Here is a 14803-nt window from a genome sequence, read left to right on the forward strand (position 1 = left end):
GAGGCTATTAAACCTGAGACTATCTCTTCTTGAGATTTTTTTTTAATTTTCTCTGTTACTTTTTTACTGATAGTCTTGTTATTCAGACGCTAGGCTGCTTAGACCAGTACACCTGCATTGGTTTTTAATTTTTCCCCTTCTATTTTTTTCAGTTTGTCCTTTTATTCTAGTTCTGGGATATTCTGTGACTTTATCCTCTACTCTTTCTATTGAATTTTATATTTTTGAGAGTGTTTTAAGATTTTTTTTTTTAGTTTTGCTCCTGGTTTTAACTGCTCCCATGAATTCCTTTTTTCTGTTGCTTTGATTTCTGTTGTTGGAGGCTTCCCTCCAATGTGTGGTGGTCCCTGGCCTGCTTTATTTGGAAGCAGGACTTCTGTTAGCTGATAGCACTCACTGTGAGGTTTTGGAAGCCAAACTAGCTTTTCATTTGGGGGACCTCAGTGTATTATCTGGGGATCTTTATTCAAGACATTTCAGTTTCTTCTGGGAAGGATCTCCCAATTTTCTGCCTGGGAAGTAAAAACATGGCCACTTGCTTTCCAAAAGCAGAGTTAGCGAAGGAAGTTGGAGTTCCATTTTTGGTATACAGTTTTCTTTATATCTCAGGTTTAAGCCATGGTATCTCTGAGCCAGGAATTCTCAGGTTTGATACATCCAGAGAACACACATCTAAGTTTCTTGTCAGATGGAAAGACAGGTGGACTCGGGGCTCTGGTTAGAGATTTTCAACTGACCTTGCTGGCTTTTGTTTTACATCTTACCCTACTTTCCAAAGTGCCATTTGCCTGTAAGTTCACAGCCTGCCTTTAGTTCTGCAAGACAAACTGGCTCACTTCTGTTCCAGTCACTTTCTGTAAGCACCAAAGTTGCGCTTCCATGTTATTTACCACTCTTTTATCTACTTTTTATGTCTCAGCATTTATTAAAAATTATCTCTGTCAACCTTCTCTCCTGGTCATGTGTTAACCTTTATTTTATGATTAATGAGACTTGCGGAGGGAGGGGAAATAAATTTGTGGTCAATCTATTATATTTAATCCAAATTTAGGACCTATGCTTAAATCAAAGTCTAATTTGAGTATAATTAATGATATTAATCCAGAGAATTTTTAAAATTAATGTATGTATAATAAGCATATTACATTTTTCTCCTAAGGCCTTGTTTAATATTTTCATTTAAACTTTATCCACCGCCATATACTTCTCTTACTTCACAACAGACATGGAGCTGTTTTTGTGAAGGCCCAAAGTGTTAGAAATATTTAAGTTAATTAAGATTTGTTCATTTTTAACCTGGTCAACATAACAAGACCTCACGTCTACACAAAGGTTAAATAACAGATTAGCCAGGCCTGGTGGCATGTGCCTTTCGTTTTTCCTACTTAGGAGGCTGAGGCAGAGGATCGCTTGAGCTCAGGAGTTTGAGGCTGCAGTTAACTGTAACTGCACCACTGCACTCCAGCCTGGGCAACAAAGGGAGACCCTGTCTCAGAAAAAGGAAAAAAGTTATTAATTCTTTAAAAACATATCTAAAATTTGTCCTGCCCAAAAGGAGAGCGAAAAATGTGAACTTTAGCTTTGTTTTATTTTATTTATGTTTGCTGAGAAAAATGCTGTACTTTATTTATTTATTTATTCCATAGGGTTTTGGGGGAACAGGTGGTATTTGGTTACATGACTAATTTCTTTAATGATGATTTGTGAGATTTTGGTGCACCCATCACCTGAGCGGTATCCACTGAACCCAGTTTGTAGTCTTTTATACCTCACCCTCCTCCCAGCCTTTCCCCGAGTCCTCAAAGTCCATCGTATCATTCTTATGGCTTTGCATCCTCATAGCTTAGCTCCCACATATGGATGAGAACATATGATGTTTGGTTTTCCATGCTGAGTTACTTCACTTGGAATAATAGTCTTTACTTTCATCCAGGTTGCTGAGAATGCCATTAATTTATTCCCTATTATGGCTGAGTGGTATTCCTCAAAAATATATGTGTATGTATATCACAGTTTCTTTATCCACTCCTTGATTGATGGGCATTTGGGCTGGTTCCATGTTTTTATAGTTGTAATTTGTTTGAGTTCCTTATAGATTCTGGATAATAGCTGTTAGATATGTAGACTGTGAAGATTTCCTCCAACTCTGTGGGTTGCCTGTTTACTCCTTTCCCTGTGCAGAAGCTCTTTAGTTAAGTCTCACCTGTTTGTTTTTGTTGCAATTGCTTTTGTGTTCTTGGTCATGAAGTCTTTGCCTAAGCCAGTGTCTAGACGGGTTTTTCCAGTGTTATCTTCTAGAATTTTTATGATTTCAGGTCATAGATGTATGTCCTTGATCCATCTTGAGTTGATTTTTGTGTAAGGTGAGAGTTGAGGATCCAGTTTCATTCTCCTGCATGTGGCTTGCCAATTATCCCAGCACCATTTGTTGAATAAGGTTTACTTTCTTCACCTTGTGTTTTAGTTGGCTTTGTTGAAAATCAGTTGGCTATAGGTATTTGAGTTTATTTCTGGGTTCCCTATTCTGTTCCATTGGTGTATGTGCCTATTTTTGTACCACTACCATGCTATTTTGGTGACTATGGCCTTCTAGTATAGTTTGAAATAAGTAATGTGATGCCTCCAGATTTGTTTTTGCTTGGTTTTGTTTTGGCTATGTGGGTTCTTGTTTGGTCCCATATGAATTTTAGGATTATTTTTTCAAGTTCTGTGAAGAAGGATGGTGGTATTTTGATGGAAATTACATTGAATTTATAGATTGCTTTTGGCAGTATGGTCATTTTCACAATATTCATTCTACCCATTCATGAGCATGGGATGTCTTTCCATTTGTTTGTGTCCATGATTTCATTCAGCAATGTTTTGTAGTTCCCAATGGCATATCAAAAAGATAATCCAGCTGGGCACGGTGGCTCACGCCTGTGATCCCAGCACTTTGGGAGGCCAAAGCAGGCTGATCACCAGGTCAGGAGTTCAAGACCAGCCTGGTCAACAAGGTGAAACCCCGTCTCTACTAAAAATACAAAAATTGGCTGGGTGTGGTGACGCGTGCCTATGGTCCCAGCTACTCAGGAGGCTGAGGCAGGATAATCACTTGAACCTGGGAGGCGGAGGTTGCGATAAGCCAAGATCACGCCACTGCACTCCAGCTTGGGTGACAGAGCAAGACTCTATCTCAAAGAAAAGATAATCCACCATGATCACATGGGTTTCATACCAGGGATGCAGGGATGGATTAACGTACGCAAGTCAATAAATGTGATATACCACATAAACAGAATTAAAAACAAAAAAATCACATGATCATCTCAGTAGACACAGAAGAAGCATTTGACAGAATGCAGCATCCTTTTATGATTAAAACCCTCAGCAAAATCGGTGTACACGGATCATACCTCAATGTAATAACCCACAGCCAACATAATACTGAATGGGGAAAAGTTGAAAGCATTTCCCCTGAGAACCGGAACAAGACAAGGATGCCCACTCTCAACACTTCTATTCAACATAGTACTGGAAGGCCTAGCCAGAGCAATCACACAAGAGAAAGCAATAAAAGGCATCCAGATCGGTAAAGAGGAAGTCAAACTGTTGCTGTTTGCTGATGATATGATTGTATACCTAGGAAACCCTGAAGACTCCTCCAAAAAGCTCCTAGAACTGATAAATGAATTCAGGAAAGTTTCAGGAGACAAAATTAATGTACACAAATCAGTAACTCAGTTATACTCTAACAGCGACCAACCTTAGAATCAAACTAAGAACTCAACCCCTTTTATGATAGCTGCAAAAATAAAATAAAATAAAATAAAATAAAATACTTAGGAATAGACCTAACCAAGGAGATGAAGACCTCTACAAGGAAAACAACTTTAATATTTTTAATGGGTTAAAATGAGAGGCAGCACAGCGGAAGAAGTCAGTGGGTGGGCATCAGCGTCCAACGGGTACTGGACCTTTGATGGTAAGGCTTTGGGTTTGACTTACTAAATTACTAGGTACAATTATTTTCTAGTTTTTGTTATGAAACCTTAAAACTACTAAGTAACCCCTTCCATTTCTTGTTAAAGGTCATAAAATTTCATAGTCTGATTTATGCTGACTGACGTTAGATTTTTCGTTTCTATTTTCTGACTACCTTAAATAATACCTATAAACAGTAAACTGTTAGTAATGTTTTTGCTGTAATTAAATGTAGTAAGACTTATCTTCCAAATTACAACTGAATTGTCAAACACTTGTCGAAGTTTTGGATTTACTCAAAATTCTGTGCTCAGCACTGGAGGTAGGAAGAGTAAGGGCCCTCCTGTACTCTTATGGAGAGGCGTACTTTCTCATGAGGGGAACACTCTGCAAGAATTCGTATCTTGTGAATGCGACTAATTAGTGTAGAAAAAACATTTTTTGAGTGACTGCCAACAAAGAGATCCAAGAAGGTAGATGGAGTCGAGCTTGCTGAAGCAAGGAAAGAGAAAAGCAGTATTCTAGGCAGAGAGCAGGGGTAGAGCAGGAAAATGGCTAGGTGCAGGTCAGATGATTTACAGAATGAAATTGATCAAGTTTTGAAATGAACGGAAAGTATTCTCTGAGAGTCTCATTTGAGGCATGTCATGGCAGTCTTATTTAAACATGAAGCAAAAGATTTTTTTTTTTTTTTTTTTTTTTTTTTTTTTTTTGAGGCGGAGTCTTGCTCTGTCGCCCAGGCTGGAGTGCAGTGGCGTGATCTCAGCTCACTGCAACCTCCGCCTCCCGGGTTTACGCCATTCTCCTGCCTCAGCCTCCCGATTAGCTGGGACTACAGGCGCCCACCACCACAGCTAGCTAATTTTTTGTACTTTTTAGTAGAGACGGGGTTTTACTGTGTTAGCCAGGATGGTCTCGATCTCCTGACCTCGTGATCCAGCCGCCTCGGCCTCCCAGAGTGCTGGGATTACAGGCGTGAGCCACTGCGCCGGGCCAGAAGCAAAAGATTTTTTAAGTTGTCATCTGTTTTCAGGGTGTGAGAGAATATTTAAGTGATACTGTTTTTATCTTCCACATAAGAAAATAGGACTAGAGAAACCTATGGCTTCCTCGCTTGTTGGTGGCCTAGCAACCCTGGCACAACAGAGCCTCTGAATCTGAAACACTTGTTTTGTCACAATATCGCCTGAAATAATACATTTAGAATGAGTAATTTAGTAAATGCATTAGTCTTGTAGTCACTGCAATAAAATGCTCTTGTACCAGTATTATTTAATATTTTATCGTAGTAAATAAATCATAGAAATAGAAATTCTTGGCTGCTTTATATTGCTGTAGAAAAAAACAATGAAATCTTATTTTAAACTTTTCTCATGATTTTTAAAGGGAATTCATAAAATCCTTGTTAGGTTTGATGACAGGTACCATATTAAGGGCAGCATTTTATGACCCATATCTTAAACATCGTCTCTGGAAGTTAAGAGCCTCCAATGGGTTCTCTGTAGAGTGCACATGATACCGCACTCAGGCAGTTCATGGAGTGTAAGAAATATCTTAGTGCTTTGTCATTTGACATTTTAACTAAGAAAAAATACACTTTGATAAGTTTAACTTACACTTCCCTTCCCCTTCAGGTATCTACTGTGCGTTTCAGTCAACAATACAGCTCATGTTCAACAATCTTCCTTGATGACAACACAGCCAGCCAGCCTTATCTTACAATGACAGTAATATCGTGAGTACAACTATACTGCCAAGGGATAGATCCCTTTATTCTAAAATTATTTCAGCCGTTTGGTTATCCTCTTCAGCAATCGGTTTAAGAAATTGGAGTCAACCATATATTGATATCCAGATTCTATATATTAAGTATATATTAAGTATCAATTTCTCTTTTAATCTTAGATGTCATGGTGAAAGGAAAAATCAGTTAGCAAAGAAACAGTCCCAGAAAAAGTGTATTTTTTTGATGCCTTTATGCCTTGAGACACTGTTGAATGCAGTGAGAAGGATAGGTTCCCTTTATTGAATGTTTTTCATGAAAACTTAGTTGTTCAGTGCATTATAGGCCTAAATCAGTGTGTACTACTTTGGACAGTAGCCTTGGAAGAAGGAACAGCTTTTCCTCTTCTGACACCACAGTATATCTGCATTTGAATTTCTCTCATTGTGCGTGAGCACCTCATGGGCCACAAAGATGTGCTTTGAGAGCACCCTGAGATGAAGTTTATTTTGAAAGGAACAACAACCAACACCAGCACCACCTCCATAAGGGCTTTCCAGTGTACATTATTATCATCTCCTTGGGTTATGAGTGTTGATTTTTAGAATACAGTTTGGAAAGTACTAATTTAGAATATTAATGTCTTTATCTTTAATTTTACTTTTCATTCTGTAAACATAACTAGCTTATAAACAATTTTGTTTCAAATGCACTAGCCTTTTTAGCTAATTCAATTGTCAGTAACTTTTACTTCAATTAAAAATGGCAAGTTTACACTCATAATAATGTCACTTTCTTCTCTCCCTTTTAACAATAGTTGTGATGAAATTGTGTTTCAGCAAAAACTGGACTCAAACACTGTCTCAAGTCCTGAGCTTTGGGACCTGTTGAGTAATCACTAAATGTCTGTAGTCAGCCAAATCTCTGAAATCTTTGAGCACACATACACCAAAACTACTTTGACTAGAGTCCCTGGCTTCTTTGAGTTCAAAAGATTTTGATGTGTTAGCATACAATTCAAAAGTACCTTTGAAGATTAATCTTGCTTAAACAAATTTCATGCTTTTTTCCTCATTATTCTACTTTTTGGAAGTCTACTTTTGAAAGTAAAGTAAGTTTTAATTTGCCATCAGCAAGTTTGAGAAATAATTATTTGGTATATTAACTATTGGTGAAATAAAGGTTTATTAAGCAAATGAATAGGGCAAATTGGCTTCAAGAAAAGATTCTGAAAAGTGTTTATCATGATGTTTATCATGTTTATCATGTTTATCATGAGTCAGTAGTGCAGTGTTGTCAGTGGGATAGGTGGAACTCACTGAGATCACTTATGCAAGGTTTTTTTTCAAAATACAGCTCTGCAAACACATGTATCTTCCCATCTCCACTTTCTGTCTATCTCTAGGCACTGAGAAGCCTTTTAGGAAAATAGGGATGGATGTGAGGCATCTTTATGTGAAGAAAGGCATCCCAGAAGATTCTGATTTTCACCCCAGCTCAATCATTCCAAACTTTGCTGCACATTGAAATCACCTGGGAAACTTTTACCAACAACCTTGATGCCCAGAGTCATACCCAACACTAATTACATTAAAATGTCTCATGTTGAAGATGAGGCCGTTATTAAAGCTTCTCAGGTGATTTTAACTTGCAGCAAAGTTTGAGAGCCACGGCTTCATTTGAGTTTAGGATGAGAAACTGCTCCTATTTGGTGGGATCTTGGGCAAGTCAGTTTTAAGGTTTGTTTCCCTGATCCGTAAAATGAGTGTTGAATTAAATATCATGTAAGGTCATTGGTCCTTTCCAACAAGTAACTTTAAATTCCGTGATTTGTGAAATTATTTCAGAAATGAAAACTACTTGACTATAGACATACCTATCTTACATGCTAATGTTACAGGCTTTTTAAAAAGTGCTAATATTGTGTAGACCTATTAACTAAAATTGAGATATGCCTTCCCTCAGTTGTTTTGGCCTCATTCTACAAAATTAGCTGAGTGTGGTGGTGCACGCCTGTAATCCCAGCTACTCGGGAGGCTGAGGCAGGAGAATGGCTGGAATCTGGGAGGCAGAGGTTGTGGTGAGCCAAGATCGCACCATTGCACTCAAGCTTGGGCAACAAGAGTGAAACTCCATCCCAAAAACAAAACAAAACAAAAAAAGTACCTGGGCAGAGTGGTGCAAAGCTGTAGTCCCAGCTACTTGGGAGGCTGAGGCATGAGAATCACTTGAACCTCAGAGATGGAGATTGTGGTGAGCCAGGATCGCACCACTGCACTCCAGTCTGAGCAACAGAGTGAGACTCTGGGTCAAAAAATAAACAAACACATAAAATAAATCACATGGGACGAACGGTTTTGTGGGTAGAAGAGCATATAATGGGGAAATCTGTTATTATTTATATATTACAATCATCAACAGAAGAACGTCTTCTTAACAGCATATTGCCTCACATTTTGGTTCTTATATTTTTGTGAAAAACCAAGAAATGAAAACAAAGTGCCCTTATGGTTTTGTTCCAAACTAGAAGATTTGAATTTCAGGGCCGCTAGGAGAGTTTCCTCTGCCCCCCTTTTAAAAAATGTCTTCAGGCCTAACAAATGATAACATCTATTGTTATGAATTGTTTTTCCTTCCACAGAGTGACCTTGGAGATACATCATGATAGCACGCAAAGGTGAGCTTTTTAGAAACCTGTCTTGTTATTCTAGCTAATTACTTTGCAAGATATCAAGCTCAGTGTTAGGTCACAGCTCTAGACATCATAAGCTGTATTGTGCCTGCTAAAATATTGAAGCAAATTATTTGTGTTCTTTATTCCTTAAGACTCTTAATTCTTAAATGATTGAGCATCTCAAAGAGTGTGTTTATGTTGATTATATTGATATTGACTGTGGTAGAAATAGAATACTGAGATTTTTTTTCAAAATCTTTTTAGTTTAGATTTCACAGCCTTACCACTGTTGATATTATGAGCTAGATAACGCTTTGTTGTGAGGACTGTCCTGTGCATTGCAGAGAGTTTAGCAGCTTTCATGGCCTCTACCAACTAGATGTCAGTAGTAACCCATGGCCCAGGTTGTAATACCAGAAAATATTCCTTGAGAACAATATTATTAACAGAAATTTTTCACTGAAAAATAACTTTTCTACAATAAAAAGTTGAGTAAAAAGTGTGTCATGTATTTATATTATTTAAAGTCTCTCATGTTGAGCTTAATAGGAGACAACTGGATTCTCTAGATCTTTCTTTCTAATTTGCTTTTAAAAAGCAGTAAGAGGCCGGGCTCAGTGGCTCACTCCTGTAATCCCAGCACTTTGGGAGGCTGATGCGGGCAGATCACAAGGTCAGGAGATGGAGACCATCCTGGGTAACATGGAGAAACGCCGTCTCTACTAAAAATACAAAAACTTGGCTGGGCGCGGTGGCTCAAGCCTGTAATCCCAGCACTTTGGGAGGCCGAGACGGGCGGATCACGAGGTCGGGAGATCGAGACCATCCTGGTTAACACGGTGAAACCCCATCTCTACTAAAAAATACAAAAAACTAGCCAGGCGAGGTGGCGGGCGCCTGTAGTCCCAGCTACTCGGGAGGCTGAGGCAGGAGAATGGCGTGAACCCGGGAGGCGGAGCTTGCAGTGAGCTGAGATCCGGCCACTGCACTCCAGCCTGGGTGACAGAGCGAGACTCCGTCTCAAAAAAAAAAAAAAAAAAAATACAAAAACTTAGCCAGGCGTGGTGGCACGCAACTGTAGTCCCAGCTATTCTGGAGGCTGAGGCAGGAGAACAGCTTGAACCTGGGAGGCGGAGTTTGCAGTGAGCTGAGATTGCATCACTGCACTCCAGCCTGGGTGACAGAGCAAGACTCCATCTCAAAAAAATAAAAATAAATAAAATAAGATGGCTGGGCGAAGTGGTTCACACCTGTAATCTCAGCACTTTGGGAGGCCGAGATGGGTGGATCACTTGAGGTCAGGAGTTTGAGAGCAGCCCCACTAACATGGTGAAACCCGCCTCTACTAAAAGTATAAAAAATGACTGGGCGTGGTGGTGCTTGCCTGTAGTCCCAGCTACTTGGGAGGTTGAGACCGGAGAATCGCTTGAACCTGGGAGGCAGAGGTTGCAGTGAGCTGAGATCTCGCCATTGCACCCCAGCCTGGGTAACAGAGGGAGACTCTGTCTCAAAAAAAGAAAAAAAGCACTAATAAGATGACCTAACCTCATATAAATATGTAGCTGGTAAAAGGTGTATTTTTAAAGTTTTCAGGCAGTTATGGGTATTCTTTAATACTAAATCAAAACTTCACAAGTGCTAGTTTCTTAAATTAGTTACAGTGGCATTTTCCATGTTAATAAATGTATTCCATCAGTACTCATTGATCTTTGTTGCACATTAAATGGATCTTCCCCCCCATACTTGCATTTATAATGTTATGCATTAGTTACTTGGAATATATTGGTTTACGTTTTATTATGTCAAAAATCACTTTTAGTTTAACCACCAATCTTACTTTAAAACACCTTTAACTATTGAAAAGCTGTCAAGCCTAGTAGCAGGAAGAAGTTTTTCAAAGTCCTCAGGAAAGCTTACATTTTATCATTGGGAACAAATACTTTTTTTCCTTGAAGGGACAACCTCTCCATTTATTTTTGAGAATGATAGTTGTACTTCTTTTTTTAGACTGAGTCTCACTCTGTCACTTGGCTGGAGTGCATTGGCATGATCTCAGCTCAAGCAATCCTCTCACCTCAGACTCCTGTGTAGCTGGGACCACAGATGTGTGGCACCACGCCAGGCTAATTTTCTTGTATTTTTGGTAGAGACAGGGTTTCGTTATGTTGCCGAGGCTGGTCTCAAATTCCTGAAGGAGCTCAAGCCATCGGCCTGCTTTGGCCTCCCAAAGTGCTGGGATTTTACAGGCATGAGCCACAGCGCTGGTCCGGTTGTACTTGTAAATAAAAACAATGTTCTGTGAAAAAATTGGTTGTTCAGTTCACAATTAAATCATGAATTATTTAAAAAACAAAACAAAACAAAAAAACAACAACCATACTGCAGTCAGCAGAAGCACTTCTTGTTAACTTTTCACTTATTCAGAATATTAAGGAGACATATCAAGATTTAATAACATTAATTTTTACTGCTTCATCAAAGACATTCTTAAGTAATTCAGGCTACCTTTTTTAACTGCAGGGGACAGTAAAGAATAGAGTGACTACTAATGTAATTGGTACCACTGCCTTGATTTATGCTGAGAAACCAGCAGTTTTACCCATTTTTACTTTTATACAGTCATGGCAAGTGTCAATGAAAAAGCAGGCAATGACTTTGTATTACTTTTACAAATTTTTAAAATTTTTAATCAGCTTTCTCAGGTTTAACTCGTATGAATCAGAACAGTGTTGGCCAGGCACAGTGGCTCAGTCCTGTAATCCCAGCACTTTGGGAGGCCGAGGCGAGCGGATCACCTGAGGTCAGGAGTTCAATAGCAGCCTGGCCAACATGGTAAAACCACATCTCTACTAAAACTAAAATATTTAGCCATGTGTGGTGGTGGGCACTTGTAATTCCAGCTACTCGGGAGGCTGAGGTAGGAGAATCACTTGAACCCGGGAGGCGAAGGTTGCCATGAGCCGAGATCGCGCCATTGCACTGCAGCTTGGGCAACAAGAGTGAAACTCGGTCTCAAAAAAAAAGAACAGTTGGCCTCTTAGGCCTTCTGGAAAGGGTCTTGGGGATCCCGAGAGGTCCACAGAGCACATTTGGAGAATCACTGGTTTATCACACAGGCACAATGCATTAGTTTTACAAAGTTTAAAGTTCATCAAAGACTGGCCTCTTAAAAAGGCAGATGAGTTTTTAATTCAAACAACAGAAAATACATAAATACATCATGAGACTATACTACAGAGAACTAAAGAGAAAGGAAGCTAGGAAATCTGAATCACGTTTACATTTATTAAAGTTCATCACTACTGCTTTGTAAAACATTCTTGTGTTTCAGTGTGTGGTTAGAAGAGTGAAAATATATTTGGTTTATTGCCATCGCCTGTTAGGGAGAGCCAATACTTATGGGCACTTCTGACTGGTTATCATATAAAAGACTTCACAGTACAGGACATGAAATGCTGAGAAAGAAGTAGTCAAGAAACCCTCTGCAAGTCAGGATCCAGGAGAAGATTTCGTAAAAACTGCTTTGGTAAACACCAAAGCACACAGGAGGCAGTATTTTACTAAACAGGTATTATACTAAGATATTAACAGTTTTTGAAGTAATGCACACTCTTATTTTATAGAGATGCAGATGGATCTTTGAGCATATGTGATGAAGAGTTATACTCATTTACAGTAAGTGGCACTTTTATTGAGATTGTATTTTCATCATACACTTGTATCTGTTTCATGCTGAAATCAAAGGCATCGTTTTAAAAATCTTCCCCATTTCATGTTACATTTAGTCATCTTAAGTGTTGTAAAAAGAATGTGCTGGAATAAGAACTGATCTGCAGCTCTGTTTAGTGAGCTAGTATGAGTAAATATACTACCCAAATAACAGAAAATGTATCTTTTTTTTTTTTTTTTTTTTTTTTTTTTGAGGTGGAGTCTCTCTCTGTAGCCCAGGCTGGAGTGCAGTCATGTGATCTTGGCTCACTGCAGGCTCTGCCTCCCAGGTCCCTGTTCAAGCAGAAACCTGAACCAAGTGAACAAGTTCAACATCATCAGTAAGAAGAACTATCAGTGCCATAACTCTGATGGAATGCACGGGGAAGGATTCCACATCATTTTTGTACTGTAATGGCCAAAGGTGCATAACTTCAGTCCAATCGTGGAAATACATCAGACAAACCCAAATCGAGGAACATTTGACAAATACTGATCAGTACTGGTTCAAAGTGTCACGGTTAGGAAAGATAAGGAAAGACTGAGAAACTGTCACTGCAGTCCTACAAAATGGCAAGAGACTAAGAAATAACTAAATGCCCCGTGATCCTGGGTGGAATTTGTGAACAGAAAAAGGACATTAGTGGAAACAGTGGTGAAACTCCAGTAAAGACTTTAGGTTAGCTAATATGTTCATTTTAAATTAGTTAAATAATTTAAATATGTTTAAACATTATTGAAATGTATTTAAATTAATAAAATTGGTTATTTTATGAGATAATTTTAATCTAGTTAAATATAAGAATGTGGATTTCCTTGTTCTGACCGCCGTACTGTGGTTATCTATGAGGTGAACATTCAGAGAGGCTGGGGGAGGAATAAATGGAAATTATACTATTGAGTTGGAAGAGAAACCTACCCCATCAGTCACGAAACCCTCACATTCACGGCAGTGTGTCGGAGGTTCCAATATGAATGGCATTTCCCAGATGTCAGTGCGAGGTCCCTGTGGAGGGAGTGGGGCTCCCTGGGAATCTAGTGGAGAGCATTCGGGGCTCCCTTCCTCAGGAGCCTGCCCTTCCTGCACAGAAGCATCAGCCTTACCTCTGTAGCACTGCTCCTCTGCCTCTCAGAACCCACTCGGCTTCAGGCAGTTTCTACTGCCAGCCTCCTTTCCTGGATACAGCCTCCAGCGACTCAGCCCTGCCTTCCCAAGTGTTCTCACCTGTCTTGGGAAGGGATGCTCTCAGATTCCGCACCCCTGGACTTCCCCGGGCAGCACCTGCTCCTTCATTCTTCACTTCCGCAGCTCTCTGTTCTCACTCTGAGGGTCCTCTCCTCCTGGGAGTGTGTGTTGCTAGCAACAGTGAAGATCCCCCCCCGCCGGGTCGCCCCCCATGCCCTGTTCTTCTGCACTTCCCTGGCTTCCTGTGTTGGTTCTGCTGGTGTCACCTGCTTTTGGGTTTACGTGGCTTCCCAGCTTCCTAATTACTCTGAAGTTGAGTTTGATGTGTGTGTTGATGATGGGCTTTTTCTTCCTCCTCCTCCTCCTCTTCCTCCTCCTCGGTCTTGTTGTTGCTCCATATAGTTTCCAGAAGGAGAAAAGGGACACTGTAAAATTAAGCTGCTGCAGGCAGCACAGTGGCTCACACCTGTAATCCCAGCCCTTTGGGAGGCCAAGGCGGGCGGATCACCTGAGGTCAGAAGTTCAAGACCAGCCTGGCCAACATGGTGAAACCTGTTCTCTACCAAAAATACAAAAATTAGCAAGGATGGTGCCATGTGCCTGTAATCCCAGCTACTTGGGAGGCTGAGGCAGGAGGATCTCTTGAGCCCAGAAGGCAGAAGTTGGCAGTGAGCCGAGACTGTGCTACTGTACTTCAGCCTGGGCAACAAGAGTATCTCTCAAAATAATAGTAATAATAATAATAATAATAATAATAAAGCTGCTGCCATGTTTCTATCAGACCCAGACATCCCGCAGAGTGAGCTGGAATTCTCTGTTTCTCTGTTTCGCGTCCATACCCACTGGCTCCTCTCTGCCCGCTCCCTCTTGGGCTGCATCACCAGCATGCCTCGCTCTCTGGCCTTAGTGGAATTCAGACAGTGGGGGATGTCACAGGAGGTGGGAGAGAGAGGAGAGGTAGTTATTCGCTCAGATTCTTCCTTGCTGGTTTGGCAGTGGCCACATCTTTCTACTGATGACTGCAGCTCCTGATGATCCTCCTCTACACCCACAGCTGTCTTTGGGGTCTGCGGACACCTTTCCTGTCCCTCTAGACCCAGGGAGAGAACAGCTCCCCCTCTTGCTGCTCCAGGGCATTCCTCATCTCTCATTGGTTCCCTTAACTCTGTCCACACTTCTGTGAACAGCCCCTTTCCTCAAGTACCCATTCGAATACGTCCTCTGGCTTCCCCCAGGAGCCTGACTGGTACCCACAGGTGGGTGGATGCTGGCGCGCTGCCGGGCCCCTCTTCCTCTGGTGACAGACCAGCCAAGTCTCCGGGAGTCTCATTAGCGGGGGCAGGCGGTGGGCACAGCACAAACTGTGAGCTCAAATCCACAGAACAAAAGTGGGAGAAGACACCGGCAGGATGGACTGCCACAAAACTCTCGGCATTCGTGACGTCTGTCCTTTAAATCACACAAGGCATCATCAGGCTTCAGACATGAGACAGCCTAAGTATTTAAGTACTTCAAATAAATCGTTTTACAGAATTGGTAATTGCTAAGT

General features: G+C 40.6%; 1 protein-coding gene across 4 annotated transcripts in view; it reads left to right on the plus strand.

Moving 5' to 3' along the window:
• LOC102115579 (arf-GAP with GTPase, ANK repeat and PH domain-containing protein 5-like) overlaps positions 1–12873 on the plus strand; it is a 56004-nt gene extending 43131 nt beyond the window's left edge. For all 4 annotated transcript variants that reach the window (XM_074001637.1, XM_074001636.1, XM_065520742.1 and 1 more), the window contains 4 exons: positions 5598–5698; positions 8328–8363; positions 11984–12035; positions 12285–12873. In XM_074001637.1, coding sequence (XP_073857738.1) covers positions 5598–5698; positions 8328–8363; positions 11984–12035; positions 12285–12413 — 318 coding nt within the window. In that variant the 3' untranslated portion in view covers positions 12414–12873. The remainder of the gene's footprint in view (positions 1–5597; positions 5699–8327; positions 8364–11983; positions 12036–12284) is intronic.
• The last annotated feature ends 1930 nt before the right edge of the window (positions 12874–14803 follow it).

Source organism: Macaca fascicularis, chromosome 9 (assembly GCF_037993035.2).
Source record: "Macaca fascicularis isolate 582-1 chromosome 9, T2T-MFA8v1.1".
Classification (NCBI taxonomy): Eukaryota; Metazoa; Chordata; class Mammalia; order Primates; family Cercopithecidae; genus Macaca; species Macaca fascicularis.